Here is a 22,597-nt window from a genome sequence, read left to right as displayed (position 1 = left end):
TATAAAACGTTACTGTGCCTTTAAGAGAAACAAATTTTGCCAAAATTTGAAATAACAGTGAAAAAAGGCAGTTAAACTAACAAAATTTTTACAGTGTATGTAACAAGTTAGCAGAGCATTGCACCCACTTGCAAATGGATGATTAACCCCTTAATACAAAAAACAGATTAACAAAACGAAAAATATGTTTTAAACAGTCATAACAGCTCCTACTTTTGAAGCCCTTTTGAGCCCTTCAGAGATGTCCTATAGCATGCAGGGGACTGCTGAGGGAAGCTGAATGTCACTGTTTGTAATTTTAACTGCACCAACTGTAACTTTTATACTATAACAGTGGAAAGCCTCAGGAAACTGTTTCTATGCAAAATTTAAGCCAGCCATGTGGAAAAAACTTAGGCCCCAATAAGTTTTATCACCAAACATATGTTAAAAAACGATTAAACATGCCAGCAAACGTTTTAAAACACATTTTTACAAGAGTATGTATCTCTATTAATAAGCCTGATACCAGTCGCTATCGCTGCATTTAAGGCTTTACTTACATTACTTCGGTATCAGCAGTATTTTCTTAGTCAATTCCATTCCTAGAAAAATATTTTACTGCACATACCTTATCTGCAGGAAAACCTGCACGCCATTCCCCCTCTGAAGTACCTCACTCCTCAGAATGTGTGAGAACAGCAAATGGATCTTAGTTACGTCTGCTAAGATCATAGAAAAACACAGGCAGATTCTTCTTCCAAATACTGCCTGAGATAAACAGCACACTCCGGTGCCATTTAAAAATAACAAACTTTTGATTGAAGAATAAACTAAGTAGAAAGCACCACAGACTCTCACAACCTCCTATCTATGTTGAGGCTTGCAAGAGAATGACTGAATATGGCAGTTAGGGGAGGAGCTATATAGCAGCTTTGCTGTGGGTGGACTCTTGCAGCTTCCTGTTGGGAAGGAGAATATATTCCATAAGTAATGGATGATCCGTGGACTGGATACACTTAACAAGAGAAAGACAGACATCTGAAAATGTACAGTTCTTGAGATTAATAAATGAAGATTTTTTTAAATCAGTGTTAACATGACAGCACGGCACTTTGAAGACACTTCACAGCATATTGATGAAATACATATGGTGGATAAAAGATCCACTCCACGGTCTAAAAGGGCTCCTTCCTTTTAAACACCGCGCTCAGTATTTTTCATCATTTCTCAACTTTATGGTTTTGGTCTGAACCCCAGAAGATTTACATTATCAAGCTGGAAGTGTGTGCAAGTAACTTGCATATGTTCTTTGCCTGGAAGATGAACTGCTGTAAATCTATCCCATGTCCACTCAAATACTTGTTCTACTTTGAGCATTTTGTCAGAGGAAGATCATCACTGAAAAGTTATAATTTTCATACTGGAGTCTGCCCGGCTACTGGACAAGACACAGTGATTAACTGACTGTATACAACTTCAGAACATTTGCAGCAAGATGGGTTTAAAATAAACTATATTTGGTTTGATTATGATCTATTGGTGCATAACAGCCCTTGTGGCCTCCCCCTTCACTTCTAGTGTTTTGTGACATCTAACTTTTGGTGGTTTCCTGCAGTCCAGGAAGTATATGCCAACTTGCTTACTTCACTATAGGAATCAATGATGGTTTCACACTTAGTTCTAAAAACTACAGCAAGTTTAGTTTTTGAGTATTATGACTAGCGTTTTCAGCTTTTTTATATATAATGTAACAACCCCACAGATGATCTCAGTTAAAGACCTAAGATCATTTCTTCAACAAGTTATAGACTCAACACTGATTCCTAATGTAACTGATCATCTAATCTCACTGGATATTGTCAATTTGATGTCAATTGACTTTGATGGAATGGTATTTGGTAGACAATGAATTTGAAAGGAAAAAGTTAAAGGACCAGTAAATAAAGAAGTTTTGAGTAATTAACACACACATGATAACAAAACAATGCAATAGCACATAGTCTGAACTTCAAATGAGTAGTAGATTTTTTTTTCCTGAGAAATATCAGTTATGTTAATTTCCACTCCTCCTATATCTTGTGATAGCCATCAGTCAATTACAAATGCATATACGTATATTCTGTGAATTCTTGCGCATGCTCAGTAGGATCTGGTGCAGGGGTCAAGTTGAGTGGGAACACATGGGATTGGAGTTCCTGCACTATTTTTGCAGGAGGAACTAAGTTCCTATTGGACAGAGAACAGAAATTCTTCAGCAAACACTGCTGCTGGTGGTGGGAGGAGCTAGAGCATAGTCTGGTTAGAGTGATAGTGAGATCCTCTCGTAATGGGCAGTAACACTTCCTACAATACAAGAAATGCAAGACTGAGTGGTCCTGCTGTTTTATCACCCAGCAATGTGTGTAACACATGGTGCTTACACTTCTGTGTGTCTTGCTCTGGGGTTATTTAGCTCCCCTCAGAAGAAATAGGACTTTTGCACCTCAAATGGGTGAGACTCAGTGACAGAGGAGGATTCTAAGGCCCAAAGGTAACTATTTAACACTTCATTGGATTTAATTTGCTTTCCTTAACCAAAGTGTATATATTATATACATATACATATAGTGTGTGTGTATGTATGTGTATATATATATATATATATATATATATATACACACACACACAGTATCTCACAAAAGTAAGCACACCTCTCACATTTTTGTAAATATTTTATTATATCTTTTCATGTGACAACACTGAAGAAATGACACCTTGCTACAATGTAAAGTAGTGAGTGTGCAGCCTGTATAACAGTGTAAATTTGCTGTCACCTCAAAATAACTCAACACACAACCATTAATGTCTAAACTGTTGGCAACAAAAGTGAGTACACCCCTAAGTGGAAATGTCCAAATTGGGCCCAATTAGCCATTTTCCCTCCCCGGTGTCATGTGACTTGTTAGTGTTACAAGGTTTCAGGTGTGAATGAGGAGCAGGTGTGTTAAATTTGGTGTTATTGCTCTCACACTCTCTCATACTGGTCACTGGAAGTTCAACATGGCACCTCATGGCAAAGAACTCTCTGAGGATCTGAAAAACAAAAATTGTTGCTCTACATAAAGATGGCCTAGGCTATAAGAAGGTTGTCAATACACTGAACTGAGCTGCAGCACGGTGGGCAAGACCATATTGCGGTTTTAAAGGACTTGAGTGCACATGCTCAGCGTCATATCCAGAGGTTGTCTTTGGGAAATAGATGTACGAGTGCTGCCAACATTTTTGCAGAGGTTAAAGGGGTGGGGGTCAGCCTGTCAGTGCTCAGACCATACACCGCACACTGCATCAAATTGGTCTGCATGGTTGTTGTCCCAGAAGGAAGCCTCTTCTAAAGATGATGCACAAGAAAGCCCGCAAACAGTTTTCTGAAGACAAGCAGATTAAGGACATGGATTACAGGAACCATGTCCTGTGGTTCGATGAGACCAAGATAAACTTATTTAGTTCAGATGGTGTCAAGCGTGTGTGGCGGCAACCAGGTGAGGAGTACAAAGACAAGTGTGTCTTGCCTACAGTCAAGCATGGTGGTGGGAGTGTCATGGTCTGGGTCTGCATGAGTGCTGCCGGCACTGGGGAGCTACAGTTCATTGAGGGAACCATGAATGCCGACATGTACTGTGACATACTGAAGCAGAGCATGATCCCCTCCCTTTGGAGACTGGGCCGCAGGGCAGTATTCCAACATGATAACATCAAACACACCTCCAAGACGACCACTGAATTGCTAAAGAAGCTGAGGGTAAAGGTGATGGACTGGGCAAGCATGTCTCCAGACCTAAACCCTATTGAGCATCTGTGGGGCATCCTCAAACGGAAGGTGAGGGAGCGCACGGTCTCTAACATCCACCAGCTCTGTGATGTCATCATGGAAGAGGACTCCAGTGGCAACCTGTGAAGCTCGAGGGTTAAGGCAGTGCTGGAAAATAATGGTGGCCACACAAAATATTGACACTTTGGGCCCAATTTGGACATTTCCACTTAGGGGTTTACTCACTTTTGTTGCCAATGGTTTAGACATTAATTGCCGTGTGTTGAGTTATTTTGAGGGGACAGCAAATTTACACTTTTACACTGTTATACAGGCTGTACACTCACTACTTTACATTGTAGCGAAGTGTCATTTCTTCAGTGTTGTTACATGAAAAGATATAATAAAATATTAACAAAAATGTGAGGGGTGTACTCACTTTTGTGAGGTACTGCATGTACAGTACAGTATATATATATATATATATATATAAAACAATATTAATTGTGAGGGGAGGTGGAAGTCTAGGTGAGTTCTCGCACTTTTTTTTGTAGGACTTGACCCCTGAGCTGGTGACTCGAAAAGTGTAAATATAGAAAGACTGTGCACATTTTATTAGTGGAAGTAATTTGGAAAAAGTTGTTTAAAACTATATTGCTCTATCTGAATCATGAAAGTTTAATTTTGACTTGAGTGTCCCTTTAACTTAAAGCTAAATAGGAACTATTCCCTTTCAAGACAGTTATCCAGCAATCAACTCGTTCAAAAGAAGGAAAAGAAATATGAATGTACTACTAAACTCATTTTTATGAAGATTTTATGAAGGAAAAACATAATATAAAGAACTTGAAAAAGAATCCTGAAATAATGTTTTAACCTGCAGACAAGGGGGGTGGGATAGTAGTCATGGGCAATGACTACTACCTACAAGAGGCCCAAAGACTACTGAATTATGTGAACACATATAAAGAGATAAAACTGAATCCTACCAAGACTAATATTACTAGATTAAAATATCTGTTAGATTAAGCTAAATCTGAAAAAAATATCAGTAATAAGGAATAGGACTGTTTCAGAAATTTCCGAAAATGCCCCATTTTTACTTCCTACCAAAAATACACAAGGATATGCACCAGCCACCCGGGAGACCGATTATATCGGGCATATAGTCAATCTCCTCCAATTTATCAGAATTTGTAGATATACAACTGCAGAACTATGTAAATGATCTTCCGTCACATGTAAAAGACACAACACATATACTTAATCTTTTAGAGAATTTCCAATGGGAAGGGGAATTTATATTAGCCGTGTATGACGTGACTTCACTGTACACTAATATAGAGCATGAAAAGGGCATAGAAGAGGTAGAATATTTCTTGAAAAAGTAGAATGAAGAAAGTAAGAATTTGAACGATTTTATTTTGAAAAGTATTCGATTTATCTTGATGAATAATATATTTTCATTCTATGGGAGAATGTATATTCAAACTAAAGGAACGGCGATGGGTACAAGATTTGCACCCAGCTATGCTAACCTTTTCATGGGAAAATGGAAGAAAGAATTCCTGAAAGATCATAGCATGGGTGCAAACCTTGTACTCTTCAAAAGATTCATTGACGATATACTAGTAATTTGGAAGGGTGATATGGAAAGTTTAGATGATTTTTTTTAGGGATATGAACTCCAATGATATTGGTTTAAAGTTCACATACAACTATAGCAAAGAAAAAATAACATTTTTAGTTTTGGACATTTTGATTGAAGATAATATCTTAGTAACAATGAATCATTTTAAGGAGGTTGACGCCAATAATTATGTCCATTCTAAAAGTTGTCACCTACCTCGATGGATTGAGAATACACCTAAGGGACAGTTTGTGAGAATACGTAGGAACTGTACCAGTATTGCCGAGTATGACAAACAAGCCTCTATTTTAGAGGGAAGGTTTATGGAAAGGGAATATAGTACCAAATAATTAAGAAAGTCAAGAAGGAAGTAAGGGGAAAAGATAGAAGCCTTATGTTTAAAAAAAACAGGAGACGAGAAAGAAAAGATTACAACCTGATAGTACCTTTTATTCCAAATTATAATTGTAAACAAAAAATATGTAACAAATTATACGTAAGCATTGGCATTTGGTCAAATTTAAACAATTCATATATTCATATATAGGAAAGCCCCTACTTTAAGGAATATATTATCCCCAAGTGAATTTAGGGGACCAACTAAGGCAAAGAAAATGGTAGACCTAAGAGGACAGACATTATGTGGGTCTTACCCCTGTTACAGTTGTAAAGCTTGTGAATTCATCAAGAAAACCAAATCATATACACCTACAAGCAAAGGGAAAAAATATGACATCAAAGATATAATCAGGTGCACTGATAAAGGTATTCTATATATTCTTCAATGCTCTTGCAAACTCCAATACTTTGGAGAAATGACAAAGACTATAAGTGAGAGAATACAAGAGCCTTTGAATAATATAGAGAAAGGTAATCTAGAAACTCGCTTTTATGACTATTTAAAAAAAGTGCACAATAATAGTACAAAAGATTTAATATGGTGGGGAGTTAAAAAAGAATTGGAGAGGAGGTGACTATCAGAAACAGATCTTAAAAAAAGAGGTGGAAATTATATATCAAGTAGGAACATTGTTCCCCCTTTGGATTAAATTCTGAATTTGATTTAAATCCTTTTATTTTGGATTAATTCTAACATATTACACTGTATTAATAAATACATAGCATTATCATGATAAATCGGCCCCATAGTGACAAGGATCTGTTAAGGTTTTAACAAGAAGCAGCACACTGTAGACCAGGGGATTGGAGGGCTTGCTGACATTTCACCTGGGAGGCTGCTGGTATCTCTGCACTGGGAGAAGAAAATCACTGCTTGGCTGAAACTCGTGTCTAACCCCTCAGATTCTCTGAGGGTGAAAATGGGTCTCAGATCAGTTAAGAGAACCCCGCTCAATGATTTGTAGATTTTTCAAAAATCATCTCATGCCTTGCTGGAAGCAAAAACTGACAGAGATTCTGGGATAGTGGGAGGTATTAAAATCTCTGGTATGTTTGGTATTTTTGCTTCCTCTTAGTGGACTGGAGTTTAATCCTACATGTTATTGTCTCGTGGACTCTCACCATCTTATAAAAGAAAAATAACTAAAATTAATGTGCAGAATATTTGAGAGTCCCAACAACTTAAAAGTCATTTTTTAAAGTTTTTTTATCAACGTATTGTTAAATTAAACAATGGAAATGTGTTTTCAGAGCCGGAAACAAGCTTGCAGGACCTGATCCTATATCATGCTGATATTTGCACTGTAGACACTTTTTATTGTGACTTTTACCCGATTTCACCTCTTTTGCTTGTTAAATGCCATCACCATCATTAAAGGGATACTGAACCCATTTTTTTCTTTCGTGATTCAGACAGAGGATGCAATTTTAAGCAACTTTCTAATTTACTCCTATTATCAATTTGTCTTTGTTTTCTTGGTATCTTTATTTGAAAAAGCAGGAATGTAAGCTTACGAGCCAGCCCATTTTTGGTTCAGAACCCTGGATAGCATTTAGCCACCAATCAGCAAGCGCTACCTAGGTGCTGAACCAAAGATGGGCCGGCTCGTAAGCTTACATTCCTGCTTTTTTAAATAAAGGTACCAAGAGAACGAAGACAAATTTATATTAGGAGTAAATTAGAAAGTTGCTTAAAATTGTATGCTGTATGTGAATTATGAAAGAAAAAATTTGGGTTCAGTATCCCTTTAAAAAGGGAAACAAGTTAAAATTATTCCTACCAGAGCCGCTAATCAACTATATCAAGCATACAAGAGAAAAAAAGAAGGGTGCCTCCTAGTGTAGCCAATATAGTAATGCAATTTATAAAATATGTGAATAAACTCACAATATATGAAGGCAAAGATAATGCCTAGGAAAGTGGCCTGAGAACTTGCAGTGTCCCAGCAAACTGTGCACCAAAGCGGGCTGCTCCTTCCAGAATCAGAGGCAGATTCCAAGATCTATGAAGGGAAGGAATGGAAGGGCGACTCCTAGTGCAAATCAATGAGATTTTTCTGACCAAATTCACTCCCCAGGAAATAAGGGTACTCACGTTTTCCAAAGCACCCAATGGTGCAAATGACACCTACTGGACTATTGTAGTGGCCCAGTGCACAGAACCCTTGACGTCCCAGGTGTGTTTGTTCCAAGTGATCACTGGTGTATATATGCGGCTAAGTCGAACAAGGAGACTCCAAAAATGCTTGATATAAATATATAAAATTTATATTTAAAAAGTACAAAACATACACAGTACAATCATTTAAAAACAAGTGTACTATTTGCTACGCGTTTCTCGGCATCTACTGTGCCGTTTCTTCAGGCATAACATGCCTGAAGAAACGGCGCGGTAGACACAGAGAAACATGTAGCAAATAGTACACTTGTTTTTAAATGATTGTACTGTGTATGTTTTGTACTTTTTAAACTACAAAAATGCATGTGCAAGGTTCACAGTATATATGTCTATGCATTTCTGATTGGCTGATGGCTGTCACATAATGCAGTGGGAGGGAAAATAGAACTAACTTTGTCAGAAAGAAATCTACTACTTATTTGAAATTCAAACAAAGTGCTTCTTATTATGCATTTACAGATTATGCAATTCTATTGTGTTTAGTGGTTCTTTACTAGTGATTAATGTGAAGGTTGCTCTAATTTACAAGAGAACTGTTGTTCATGCCCCTGCTTCCATTATTGTGTATGTATGTGAATGACAGATTTTAATTTAAAAAATATTGTAAATGTGCAATTTCTCCTGTAGTCAATCACTGCTGAAGTGGCCTAGCTTCATCAACAGAAGTACAGTGCATTTCACTTGAGTCGCATATTAGCTCTATTGCAGTGTAAAATTCATTATGGTTTCAAAATGGTGAAGAATTTCCTTTAAAAGTTTGTGCCAAATCTGTATGAATCAGGGAGTATTTGAGGTTCTGGGAAGCTGCCATCTAAAGGTGCAGATGGAGAGAGGTCCATTGTAGCAAGAAATAGAGCAGCCTCACATCTTTTTAATGTGCTTTCTAATGACCTCTAGCGACCGAAGGTAAAAGGGTGTAGTTCAAGGCACAAGTGAACAGTCTAACTAACAAGTTACTGAAATGCAACTCATATGTCACACACTATAGTTTCCCTAAAACTGAGTAATGAGTAGAATATATCAATAATAATACATTTTAACATATTAAAGCTTACGTTTTATTGCTTCTGGCTGAACATTAATTCTAATGGAAAAACCTTTCACAAAACAATACTTAATGACGCTTTTCTGTGCTTGATGCTTGCTAGCAATATAACTGATAAATATATTAAGCAAATCAGACCATGGCACTGATGTGATGCTGCAAGTAAAGTATGTGATAAATCCCATGTGCTAGATCACAATTACTACATATTCGGGCCTGGGGCCCAGCAGGTCTGTCTACTGGCAAATAACTTTATATCTAATGCCCTTTCAGCAACGTTCATGGCAACCCCTAACAGTATTGTGGCAGCTGTATAATGGGAAGGGACTCACACTGAACTATTTGTTCTCTGTCTATGCACCTGCCCTGGCCACCCTGTATGCTATTGAAAAGGCAACCCCTTAAACCACAGTGCCTCTTCATCATAACAATCCTCTAATTAGCTGCCTGCTTGCACTTTAATATATATTCAATAGCAAAAGAATCTTATATTAATGGTGAGTTTAAGCAAAAATAATGCACAATTTAAGTTCTATCTAATGGAGAACTTAAGACTTAAACAAGGTGAGGGGGAAAAGGGTGACCCAGAGAAACACCTGTCTAGGTGTCTTGTTTAACCTACATTTCACCCCATAGCACTATCATGATGTGAATCATTTAGTATGCTCAATGGTACTGCCATTAGCCAGACTACTGACTACCAGTTCTGGAGTGACTGTGCATGGAAACTCAGGTCACCTGTCCCAGTATTTCTGGGTGTGTGCAAGTCAGGGATGAACAGAGTAGTGGCATGAGTGGGAAGGACACAGTGCTGTGGTAAGAGAGCAGGATGGATTGTTTAATGAGCAAAGACTGCTAGAGCAGTTAAAGCTTCAAGTTGAGATGTGTTGACTATGTCGGAGGACAAAAAGCAATACGTTGGATAAAGAAAGTGATTTCTTCAGAACTCTGAATCCTATAAATAATGTATGAAACACAAATGTATAGTTCTCTGTGAGCCTCGCTTAGTGGCTGCCGCCCATGGGAGAAACTTGCCCAGTTTGCTGTGTAGTTATGTGCTCATCCTTTCTCTTGTTCACCCGCAGATGCAAGTCTTTGAGACTTGTCTTGTTTTGACGTAGTGGATGAACAAGTGTCTGGGATGGACAAGTCTGAAAGTATTGCATGTGCAGATTCCCACCTCATGGTGTAATGGATATATTTTACACTACTGACACAAACCTGAGTTTAACTGCATTTTAACCATTTATAATCTCTTCTGACTCCTTGCCTAGTTTATCTGTATTATCTGGATCTGTCTAATAAATGTTTAACTTTTATATTAATTAGTGTTACATTTTACAAGTATATGTTTTTTTCATTAAACTGAATTACAAATTGTATTCTGGGGATAATGCAATGCACACTAATTCAAATGCTACACTAGAGGCAATTTCCTTCAAATCATCCGTTTCCTTAACTAAAAAAGCACATTTAGTAAATTACAGTTAATGAAGATTAATTGATCATTTATTAATCGTTGTACAACATCAAGTGAAAAATGTACAAGCAAATCACCCAACTGTGAACTTACCTTTGCAATATAAACTCGTGCTGCTTTAGAAAAACCTGGAGTTAGTTCTTCAGCCTGTAAGAAACATAGTAAAGGATTTATTTATATTCACATTTGGCTACAACAGGAAATATGAACTAATGCAGAGCTTGACCGATTTAAAAGGACACTCAAGTCAAAATTAAACTTTCATGATTCAGATAGAGCAGAAAATTTTAAATAACTTTCCAATTTACTTCCATTGACAAAATGTGCACAAAATATTTACACTTTTTGAGTCACCAGCTCCTACTGAGCACGTGCAAGAATTCATAGAATATAAGTATATGCATTTTTGATTGGCTGATGGCTGTCACATGATGCAGTGGGAGTGGAAATAGACATAACTTTTAAATTTGTCAGAAATTTTTTTTTACTACTCATTTGAAGTTCAGACTAAGTACTATTGCATTGTCTTGTTATGTATTTGTTGATTATGCAAATCTACTGTATGTACTGGTCCTTTAAGGAATGTAGTTATGTTTGCCCCTTAAATATAACATTAAAGGTTGTATTACACAATTACAGTGAGTGTGGCGTCTATCTCATAGGTGGACTTGTGTTACTATTGACCGTGGCAATTTCCCTAGTTCTGAACAATCAAGAAACTGTAAAAATGATTGTAGCAATGTTATACATTTCTGCTGCAAACACTCCTGCCAATGAGTGCTAAGCATACAAGCAGATTACGGAGCATAACTATGAGCCTAGGTTTACTCTTCAACAAAGGATACCAAAGGAATGAAGGACATTTCATAATAGAAGTACATTTTAAATGCTTTCTCTATGAAAGTTTAATTTTGACTTTAAATGTCCTTTTAAAGAAAAAAATACATGAGCTTAAAACGCCTTACTGTCTGGACAATATTGGAAATCTTACAAATTACATGTAATTAACTAAGCCTGGCTCTTTTTATTCTTCCATAGTAATAACATTGCAGAGACGCTAACTGGTGCAAACATTACAGGGTTTGTGCCCACAAAACTGATGTACTGGTGACATGGCAGCAGCTAGATTATGTGACTACCCCAGTGACATATCAGCTGCATCATTGTAATAGCCACAATATTATGCATGAAAAAAAAAATCAAGCAGTGAACTGGCAGAGAAAGTTGTGAGGATGTAACGGTCGTCTGATTAATGTCATAGGTATGAGAAATATTAATGTCTTACTCATCTGCAAGATTTCTGTCTCTACACTAAGGGCTAGATTTATCAAAGCCATTCTCCTATAATATCGTCCAAAATAACGCATACAAACTGATCCTCATATTTATCAAAGCACTCTGCGCCTATAATTGCGCAAATCTGAAAGAAACTTCTTCGCACTCCACTTGCATTCGCCTAGGCGCACAGGCGCGCTCCCGAGTGCACCAATATACATTAGTAATAGGCGTAATTTAACAGCCCGACCTACAAATACGCCCAGTTGCTTATTCATCATTGCTTTGCTCTGATAATTTCGGCTGTAATTGCGTGTTGTATATTTCGCCATACAGACTGAGTCGAACACCATTATAATACATGCTTTTACATCTTGTGATGCAGTACTTTACTCTTTCAACTAATTTTTCAAAAGTTCAGCGCAAAGAAGATACGGTTATTGCCAGAAATTTGCGCTTCCACAGGCGCATATGGTACCAAAAGTTATATATATATATATATATATATATATATATATATATATATATATATATATATATATATCTCGATATATTGATATATTTATTTTTGTGTGAACATATGGCACAAACAGCACAGAAACATTATATAATATAAATATTAGCTAAATAGTTACCTAAAAAACGTTTTTATAATAATCAAAAGATTGCGGCGCAAATATTTATAGGGATGTACTGTGATAAATAGGGAGTAAATAGGGAGTAAATGCTTTTTCCGACAGGCGGAATTTATCATTATTACGCCCCAGCTCGCCTGCGCAAAGTTACTTCTATTTTTTTTTATAAATTTAGGCGCACATGTGCGCCTCCCTGGAGGCGAGCTGGGGCGCAGTTACAGACGAAGAACATACAGAGTTCGCCTAGCCTGTGACAGAAATTTCCAGCCCTGTAAGAAGAGGAAAGGGACATAATAAAATGACTCCATAAACGTTTACAGCAGAATGTGAGTGGCAATGACACTGATTGACATAACTAGGAGCTATAAATGCACATATAATATGCATATGACTGTAGTTTCTAGGCTCTTTATACATCTTTGTCACTGCATATACCATTTCTGCACAGGAGAGCGTATTATACCTTCAAGAAGTTTTGCAGAGCCTCATGGAGCGTAGCCGTGGGAGGCTCTTCATACAAGGCAGAGGCAGTTTTCCTTTCCAGCCATCCAAGGTTAGAGACCTGTAAAATGAGTGAATAAACACACTGCATAAATGCACGCTCTGTACAAAAGGCCTATAAGCAGATACACAGGCAAAAAGCTGAACGGCCCAGAATATTGTCTATTGAAAACAATATGTCCTCTGTTCCAGGCTCACTCTGAAAACAAAACCTATACATGGCACTGTGCCTTTGTTTTGGTAACTCTGTAGCAAGATTTAGAACCAAAAGCTTGAAACAGACGGATTATAAATATTTTATACTCTTGTGAGTCATTTGTAGGCCACACTAAACAGAAAGTGCTTGTTAAAGGGATATTCTTTTGCAAAAATTACACACTCTTATTAGAACGTTTCATTTTTCCCATTACTGACCCTATTTAAATAGGAGTTAAACACACTGGCAAAGTCCCACTTAGGAGTTGTAAGCCTTATAGCTCCTGATGAAGACATCAAGTCAGCCAATGACGACACAACCAGCCGTTTTATGTCTGGGAGCTGCAAAGTGTCACTAAAGCAAAAGCGCATGGAGTTGCTGTGCTAGAATACCATTCGATACTGGTAAGAAAATCTTTTAGGAAATCGCAGGCTTTTTTTGAGGAATGGTTTCTGCTCTTATGCAACTAGTGATTTTAAACAACTTATTGCACACTACTGTATACACTGCTGGAGCTTTACTGTAACCACATAAATACATACCTCGTAGCTCCAGCGGCCTAATAAATAATAGCACCTTGAATCATCAGGTTTCAATGAAATTGCCTTTTGGATGTGTTCCTTACAAGAGATGGAGAGAAGGACATAGAACAAGCATTAGAACAGAAAAAATCACAATGAAATAAAGTGATGTTATAATAGCTGCAATGAGATGAATAAGAGCAAACACCACATATGGATAGCAAAACTCACCTTAAATACCTTTCCTGTCTGAATGCGCTTTTGGATTCCTTCGTGCTCTGACAACTGCCCACAAAGGATGGCAAACCTTATAATATAAAATGTCAAACCTGAAGTTATAAGATGTCCTTTACAGCAAGACACTAGTAGTTTAAATAGACAATGAACACAGGCAAGCAGATGATAAGAGCACATTGTATTCAAAGATGCAGCAAGAACACCTTTTCAAATGGATTGGGCTCACCACCCACTGGGAGGTTGATTTCTTCACTTTTTTACATCTTTTTTTATAGAGAATACTGCAGTATTGGAATTTTCAGTATAGATGGTGGTTTCAAAAGGAAAAAAACCAGCTATTTCAAATGACCAAATAAATGAAACACATATTTGTAAAAAATGTAAAGCTTTCCAACAGTAAAAGTGTATTATTGCGAACATATTAAAGGAAAGAACATTTTACAGTACATGGCCCCTTGAAGGAAATACTTGGCTAGATTACGAGTTTTGCGTTAGAAGCTGTGCGGTGCTAACGAACAGTTTTCTCTCACCGCTCACTTACATGCAGCGCTGGTATTACGAGTTTTTACAAACCCGGCGTTAAAAGACAAAAAGTGAGCGTTGAGCAAAATTTTGCTCCAAATCTCACTTCAATACCAGCGCTGCTTATGTCAGCGGTGAGCACTGACTTTTAAATGCGGTAGGACTCTTGACGGGGTAAGGTGTACCGCTCACTTTTTGGCCTCCCAGGACAGACTCGTAATACCGGCACTACGGTTTAGATAGGGCATGTAATGTTAAACAACTTTCCAATTTACTTTAATAATAAAATTCGCTTTGTTCTTTTGGTATTCTTAGGTGAAAGCTAAAGGTAGTCTCATACGCTAATTTCTAAGCCCTTGAAGACCGCCTCTTATCTGAATACATTTGACACCTAGTTCACGTGAGCCATATAGATACCATTGTGCTTATGCCCGTGGAGTTATTTAAGAGTCAGCACTAATTGCCTGAAATGCTAGTCTGTCAAAAGATCTGAGATAAGGAGACAGTCTACAGAAGCTTAGTTACAAGGTAATCACAGAGGTAAAAACATAATAATAAACAGATAAAATCCTTTCCTTCCTGGCAGGGAGAGTTCACGACTTCATTCCTTACTGTTGGGAAACACAATACCTGGCTACCAGGAGGAGGCAAAGACACCCCTGCCAAAGGCTTAAATATTCCTCCCACTTCCCCTATCCCCCAGTCAAGGGAACAAGGAAAAGTAGGAGAAACATCATGGTATAAAGGTGCCAGAAGAAATAATATAAAAAGGGAGCCGCCCAACAAAAATAAATTATGGGTGGGGTCGTGGACTCTCCCTGCCAGGAAGGAAAGGAATTTATGTGGTAAGCATAAATTATGTTTTCGTTCCATAAGGCAGGGAGAGTCAACTACTTCATTCCTTACTGTTGGGAAAACTATACCCAAGCTCCAGAGGACACTGAAGGAATAACGGGAGGGAACAAAAAAGAGGTGGACCCTATTCTGAGGGTACAACAGCCTGCAAAACATTTCTCCCGAAAGCTGCTTCAGCCGAAGCAAACACATCAAACTTGTAAGAGCCTTAACAAAGGACTGCACATCCGGAAGCTCAGCCAATCTCTTGTGCAGTAACACTGACAGGGGCAATATCTGTCCCTTCAGGGAAGTAGCAGATAGACCCTTCTCCAGTCCATCTTGGAGAAAATATACAATTCCTGCAGCCTTTACCTTATGCCAGGAAAAGCCACGTTCTTCACACCAGTACAAGTAAGTTCTCCACACTTTATGGTAGATATGACGAGTAACTGGCTTACGAGCTTGAATCAGAGTGTCTATAACACACTCAGAAAACCCTCTCTTGGCTAAGCCTTAAATCTCCACGCAGTCCGCCTCAGAGAATCTTGATTTTGATGAACGAAGGCACCCTGTATCAGCAGATCTCTGCGACAAGGTAACCTCCACTGAGATGAGGACATCCTCACCAGATCTACAAACCACGTCCTTCGCGACCATGATGGAGCAATCAGAATCACTGATGCTCACTCCTGCTTGATGCGAGCCACCACACGAGGGAGAAACGGTAATGGAGGAAAAAACATAATTTATGCTTACCTGATAAATTCCTTTCTTCTGTAGTGTGATCAGTCCACGGGTCATCATTACTTCTGGGATATTACTCCTCCCCAACAGGAAGTGCAAGAGGATTCACCCAGCAGAGCTGCATATAGCTCCTCCCCTCTACGTCACTCCCAGTCATTCGACCAAGGACCAACGAGAAAGGAAAAGCCAAGGGTGAAGTGGTGACTGGAGTATAAATTAAAAAAAAAAATATTTACCTGCCTTAAAAACAGGGCGGGCCGTGGACTGATCACACTACAGAAGAAAGGAATTTATCAGGTAAGCATAAATTATGTTTTCTTCTGTTAAGTGTGATCAGTCCACGGGTCATCATTACTTCTGGGATACCAATACCAAAGCAAAAGTACACGGATGACGGGAGGGATAGGCAGGCTCTTTATACAGAAGGAACCACTGCCTGAAGAACCTTTCTCCCAAAAATAGCCTCCGATGAAGCAAAAGTGTCAAATTTGTAAAATTTGGAAAAAGTATGAAGCGAAGACCAAGTTGCAGCCTTGCAAATCTGTTCAACAGAGGCCTCATTCTTGAAGGCCCAAGTGGAAGCCACAGCTCTAGTAGAATGAGCTGTAATTCTTTCAGGAGGCTGCTGTCCAGCAGTCTCATAAGCTAAACGAATTATGCTACGAAGCCAAAAAGAAAGAGAGGTAGCGGAAGCTTTTTGACCTCTCCTCTGCCCAGAGTAAATGACAAACAGAGAAGACGTTTGTCGAAATTCCTTAGTTGCCTGTAAGTAAAATTTTAGAGCACGGACTACATCCAGGTTGTGCAGTAGACGTTCCTTCTTTGAAGAAGGATTTGGGCATAAAGAAGGAACAACAATCTCTTGATTGATATTCCCGTTAGTAACTACCTTAGGTAAGAACCCAGGTTTAGTACGCAGGACTACCTTATCCGAATGAAAAATCAAATAAGGAGAATCACAATGTAAGGCTGATAATTCAGAGACTCTTCGAGCCGAGGAAATAGCCATTAAAAATAGAACTTTCCAAGATAACAACTTTATATCAATGGAATGAAGGGGTTCAAACGGAACGCCCTGTAAAACATTAAGAACAAGGTTTAAACTCCATGGTGGAGCAACAGTTTTAAACACAGGCTTAATTCTGGCCAAAGCCTGACAAAAAGCCTGGACGTCAGGAACTTCTGACAGACGTTTGTGTAACAGAATGGACAGAGCTGAGATCTGTCCCTTTAAGGAACTAGCAGATAAACCCTTTTCTAAACCTTCTTGTAGAAAAGACAATATCCTAGGAATCCTAACCTTACTCCAAGAGTAACCTTTGGATTCACACCAATATAGGTATTTACGCCATATCTTATGGTAAATCTTTCTGGTAACAGGTTTCCTAGCCTGTATTAAGGTATCAATAACTGACTCAGAAAATCCACGTCTTGATAAAATCAAGCGTTCAATTTCCAAGCAGTCAGCTTCAGAGAAGTTAGATTTTGATGTTTGAAGGGACCCTGTATCAGAAGGTCCTGTTTCAGAGGTAGAGACCAAGGTGGACAGGATGACATGTCCACCAGGTCTGCATACCAAGTCCTGCGTGGCCACGCAGGTGCTATTAGAATCACTGATGCTCTCTCTTGTTTGATTCTGGCAATCAATCGAGGAAGCAACGGGAAGGGTGGAAACACGTAAGCCATCCTGAAGTCCCAAGGTGCTGTCAGAGCATCTATCAGGACTGCTCCTGGATCCCTGGATCTGGACCCGTAACGAGGAAGCTTGGCGTTCTGTCGAGACGCCATGAGATCTATCTCTGGTTTGCCCCAACGTCGAAGTATTTGGGCAAAGACCTCCGGATGAAGTTCCCACTCCCCCGGATGAAAAGTCTGACGACTTAAGAAATCCGCCTCCCAGTTCTCCACTCCCGGGATGTGGATTGCTGACAGGTGGCAAGAGTGAGACTCTGCCCAGCAAATTATCTTTGATACTTCCATCATAGCTAGGGAGCTTCTTGTCCCTCCCTGATGGTTGATGTAAGCTACAGTCGTGATGTTGTCCGACTGAAACCTGATGAACCCCCGAGTTATCAACTGGGGCCAAGCCAGGAGGGCATTGAGAACTGCTCTCAATTCCAGAATGTTTATTGGCAGGAGACTCTCCTCCTGACTCCATTGTCCCTGAGCCTTCAGAGAATTCCAGACGGCACCCCAACCTAGAAGGCTGGCGTCTGTTGTTACAATTGTCCAGTCTGGTCTGCTGAATGGCATCCCCCTGGACAGATGTGGCCGAGAAAGCCACCATAGAAGAGAATTTCTGGTCTCTTGATCCAGATTCAGAGAAGGGGATAAGTCTGAGTAATCCCCATTCCACTGACTTAGCATGCACAGTTGCAGTGGTCTGAGGTGTAAGCGTGCAAAGGGTACTATGTCCATTGCCGCTACCATTAAGCCGATTACCTCCATGCATTGAGCCACTGACAGGTGTTGAATGGAATGAAGGGTGCGGCAAGCACTTTGAAGTCTTGTTAGCCTGTCCTCTGTCAGGTAAATCTTCATTTCTACAGAATCTATAAGAGTCCCCAGGAAGGGAACTCTTGTGAGTGGAACGAGTGAACTTTTCTTTTCGTTCACCTTCCATCCATGTGACCTTAGAAATGCCAGCACTAACTCTGTATGAGACTTGGCAGTTTGAAAGCTTGAAGCTTGTATCAGAATGTCGTCTAGGTATGGAGCTACCGAGATTCCCCGCGGTCTTAGTACCGCCAGAAGAGCACCCAGAACCTTTGTGAAGATTCTTGGAGCTGTAGCCAATCCGAATGGAAGAGCCACAAACTGGTAATGCCTGTCTAGGAAGGCAAACCTTAGGTACCGATAATGATCTTTGTGAATCGGTATGTGAAGGTAAGCATCTTTTAAATCTACAGTGGTCATGTATTGACCCTATTGGATCATAGGTAAAATTGTCCGAATAGTCTCCATCTTGAACGATGGAACTCTTAGGAATTTGTTTAGGATCTTTAAGTCCAGGATTGGTCTGAAAGTTCCCTCTTTTTTGGGAACCACAAACAGATTTGAGTAAAACCCCTGTCCCTGTTCCGATCGTGGAACTGGATGGATTACTCCCATTAACAAGAGCTCTTGTACGCAGCGTAGAAACGCCTCTTTCTTTGTCTGGATTGTTGACAATCTTGACAGATGAAATCTCTCTCTTGGAGGAGAGTATTTGAAGTCCAGAAGGTATCCCTGAGATATTATCTCTAGCGCCCAGGGATCCTGAACATCTCTTGCCCAAGCCTGGGCGAAGAGAGAAAGTCTGCCCCCCACTAGATCCGATCCCGGATCGGGGGCCCTCAATTCATGCTGTTTTAGGGGCAGCAGCAGGTTTCCTAGTCTGCTTGCCCTTGTTCCAGGACTGGTTAGGTTTCCAGCCTTGTCTGTAGCGAGCAACAGCTCCTTCCTGTTTTGGTGCAGAGGAAGTTGATGCTGCTCCTGCTTTGAAATTACGAAAGGAACGAAAATTAGACTGTCTAGTCTTGGCTTTGGCTTTGTCCTGAGGCAGGGCATGGCCTTTACCTCCTGTAATGTCAGCGATAATCTCTTTCAACCCGGGCCCGAATAAGGTCTGCCCTTTGAAAGGTATATTAAGCAATTTAGACTTAGAAGTAACATCAGCTGACCAGGATTTTAGCCACAGCGCCCTGCGTGCCTGAATGGCGAATCCTGAATTCTTCGCCGTAAGTTTAGTAAGATGTACTACGGCCTCCGAAATGAATGAATTAGCTAGTTTAAGGACTCTAAGCCTGTCCGTAATGTCGTCCAGAGTAGCTGAACCAATGTTCTCTTCCAGAGACTCAATCCAGAATGCCGCTGCAGCCGTGATCGGCGCAATGCATGCAAGGGGTTGCAATATAAAACCTTGTTGAACAAACATTTTCTTAAGGTAACCCTCTAACTTTTTATCCATTGGATCTGAAAAAGCACAGCTATCCTCCACCGGGATAGTGGTACGCTTAGCTAAGGTAGAAACTGCTCCCTCCACCTTAGGGACCGTTTGCCATAAGTCCCTTGTGGTGGCGTCTATTGGAAACATTTTTCTAAATATCGGAGGGGGTGAGAACGGCACACCGGGTCTATCCCACTCCTTAGTAACAATTTCAGCAAGTCTCTTAGGTATAGGAAAAACCTCAGTACTCGTCGGTACCGCAAAATATTTATCCAACCTACACATTTTCTCTGGTATTGCAACTGTGTTACAATCATTCAGAGCCGCTAACACCTCCCCTAGTAATACACGGAGGTTTTCCAGTTTAAATTTAAAATTTGAAATATCTGAATCCACTCTGTTTGGATCAGAACCGTCACCCACAGAATGAAGTTCTCCGTCCTCATGTTCTGCCACCTGTGACGCAGTGTCTGACATGGCCCTAATATTATCAGCGCACTCTGTTCTCACCCCAGAGTGATCACGCTTACCTCTTAGTTCTGGTAATTTAGCCAAAACCTCAGTCATAACAGTAGCCATATCCTGTAATGTGATTTGTAATGGCCGCCCAGATGTACTCGGCGCTACAATATCACGCACCTCCCTCTGAGCGGGAGATGTAGGTACTGACACGTGAGGCGAGTTAGTCGGCATAACTCTCCCCTCGTTGTTTGGTGAAATTTGTTCAATTTGTACAGATTGACTTTTATTTAAAGTAGCATCAATACAGTTAGTACATAAATTTCTATTGGGCTCCACTTTGGCATTGCAACAAATGACACAGGTATCATCCTCTGAATCAGACATGTTTAACACACTAGCAAATAAACTTGCAACTTGGAAATACAATTCAATTAGAATAATATTAAAATGTACTGTGCCTTTAAGAAGCACAGAAGATCTATGACAGTTGAAAATTAATAAATTGAAACAGTTATAGCCTCAATCCTTGTAAACAACACAACTTTAGCAAAGGTTTAATCCCATTAGCAAAGATAACAAATTCTGAAAGCAGGAAACAAATTACAGAATAAACGTTTTTTATCTCAGTCAAACTATAATTCTCACAGCTCTGCTGAGAGAAATTACCTCCCTCAAAATAAGTTTTGAAGACCCCTGAGCTCTGTAGAGATGAACCGGATCATGCAGGGAATACAATGAGTTGCTGACTGAAATATTTGATGCATAGAAAAAGCGCCAAAAAACGGCCCCTCCCCCTCACACACAGCAGTGAGGGAGAACAGAAACTGTCAGAAAAACAGATTAAGCAACTGCCAAGTGGAAAAATAGTGCCCAAACATTTATTCACACAGTACCTCAGCAAATGAAAACGATTTTACATTCCAGCAAAAACGTTAAACATAATCTCTAGTTATTAAACAGCTTTATGTATTTCTTACAGTGTAATTCTAGTGAAGTACCATTCCCCAGAATACTGAAGTGTAAAGTATACATACATGACATTATATCGGTATGGCAGGATTTTCTCATCAATTCCATTGTCAGAAAATAAAAACTGCTACATACCTCTATGCAGATTCATCTGCCCGCTGTCCCCTGATCTGAAGTTTACCTCACTCCTCAGATGGCCGAGAACAGCAATATGATCTTAACTACTCCGGCTAAAATCATAGCAAAACTCTGGTAGATTCTTCTTCAAACTCTGCCAGAGAGGTAATAACACACTCCGGTGCTATTTTAAAATAACAAACTTTTGATTGAAGATATAAAACTAAGTATAATCACCATAGTCCTCTCACACATCCTATCTAGTCGTTGGGTGCAAGAGAATGACTGGGAGTGACGTAGAGGGGAGGAGCTATATGCAGCTCTGCTGGGTGAATCCTCTTGCACTTCCTGTTGGGGAGGAGTAATATCCCAGAAGTAATGATGACCCGTGGACTGATCACACTTAACAGAAGAAAGATATAAGAGAGTCTGAACCTCCATGGTACTGATAGGGCATCTATCAGTTCCGCCTGAGGATCTCTCGACCTCGACCTGTACCTGGGTAACTTGGTATTGAGGCGGGATGCCATGAGATCTATCTATGGTGTCCCCCACTCGCTGCATATCTCTGCAAACAACTCGGGTGGAAAGACCATTTCCCTGGGTGAAAGGATTGCCTGCTGATGAAGTCCACACCCAGACTGTGGATCGCTGACAGCGTACATCTGAGTCTCCGCCCACTCTAGTACCTGAGATACTTCTCTCATCACCAAGGGACTTCACGTTCCCCCCTGATGGTTGATGTAGGCAATCTAGGTTTTACTGTCTGATTGGAATCTGATAAACTGGGACGAACCCAGAAGGGGCCAAGCCTTCAAGGCATTGAATATTCCCCGGAGTTTCAATATATTGATCAGAAGGGAGGACTCCTCCTGAGTCCACAGCCCTTGTGCCTTCTTGGCACCCCAAACGGCTCCCTAGCCGGAAAGGCTTGTGTCCGTAGTCACAATCTCCCAGGACGGTCTCAAGAAGCATGTGCCTTGGGATAGATGATCTGGACAGAGCCACCAAGAGAGCAAGTCTCTCGACAGGTTGTCCAGCACAATCTGTTGAGACAGATCTGAATAGTCGCCGTTTCATTTTCTCAGCATGCATAGTTGTAAGGGTCTGAGATGGAATCTGGCAAAATGAATGATGTCCATACAGGACAC

General features: G+C 39.9%; 1 protein-coding gene across 3 annotated transcripts in view; it reads right to left on the bottom strand.

Moving 5' to 3' along the window:
• RMDN3 (regulator of microtubule dynamics 3) overlaps positions 1-22,597 on the bottom strand; it is a 258,569-nt gene that overhangs the window by 47,900 nt on the left and 188,072 nt on the right. For all 3 annotated transcript variants that reach the window (XM_053697885.1, XM_053697884.1, XM_053697887.1), the window contains exons 8-11: positions 13,862-13,937; positions 13,652-13,729; positions 12,876-12,974; positions 10,596-10,649 (exon numbers count right to left, since the gene is read on the bottom strand). In XM_053697885.1, the coding sequence (XP_053553860.1) occupies positions 10,596-10,649; positions 12,876-12,974; positions 13,652-13,729; positions 13,862-13,937 (307 nt within the window). The remainder of the gene's footprint in view (positions 1-10,595; positions 10,650-12,875; positions 12,975-13,651; positions 13,730-13,861; positions 13,938-22,597) is intronic.

Source organism: Bombina bombina, chromosome 1 (assembly GCF_027579735.1).
Source record: "Bombina bombina isolate aBomBom1 chromosome 1, aBomBom1.pri, whole genome shotgun sequence".
Taxonomy (NCBI): domain Eukaryota; kingdom Metazoa; phylum Chordata; class Amphibia; order Anura; family Bombinatoridae; genus Bombina; species Bombina bombina.
The sequence above is the reverse complement of the archived record's forward strand: the minus strand, read 5'-3'. Positions and strand labels throughout refer to the sequence as shown.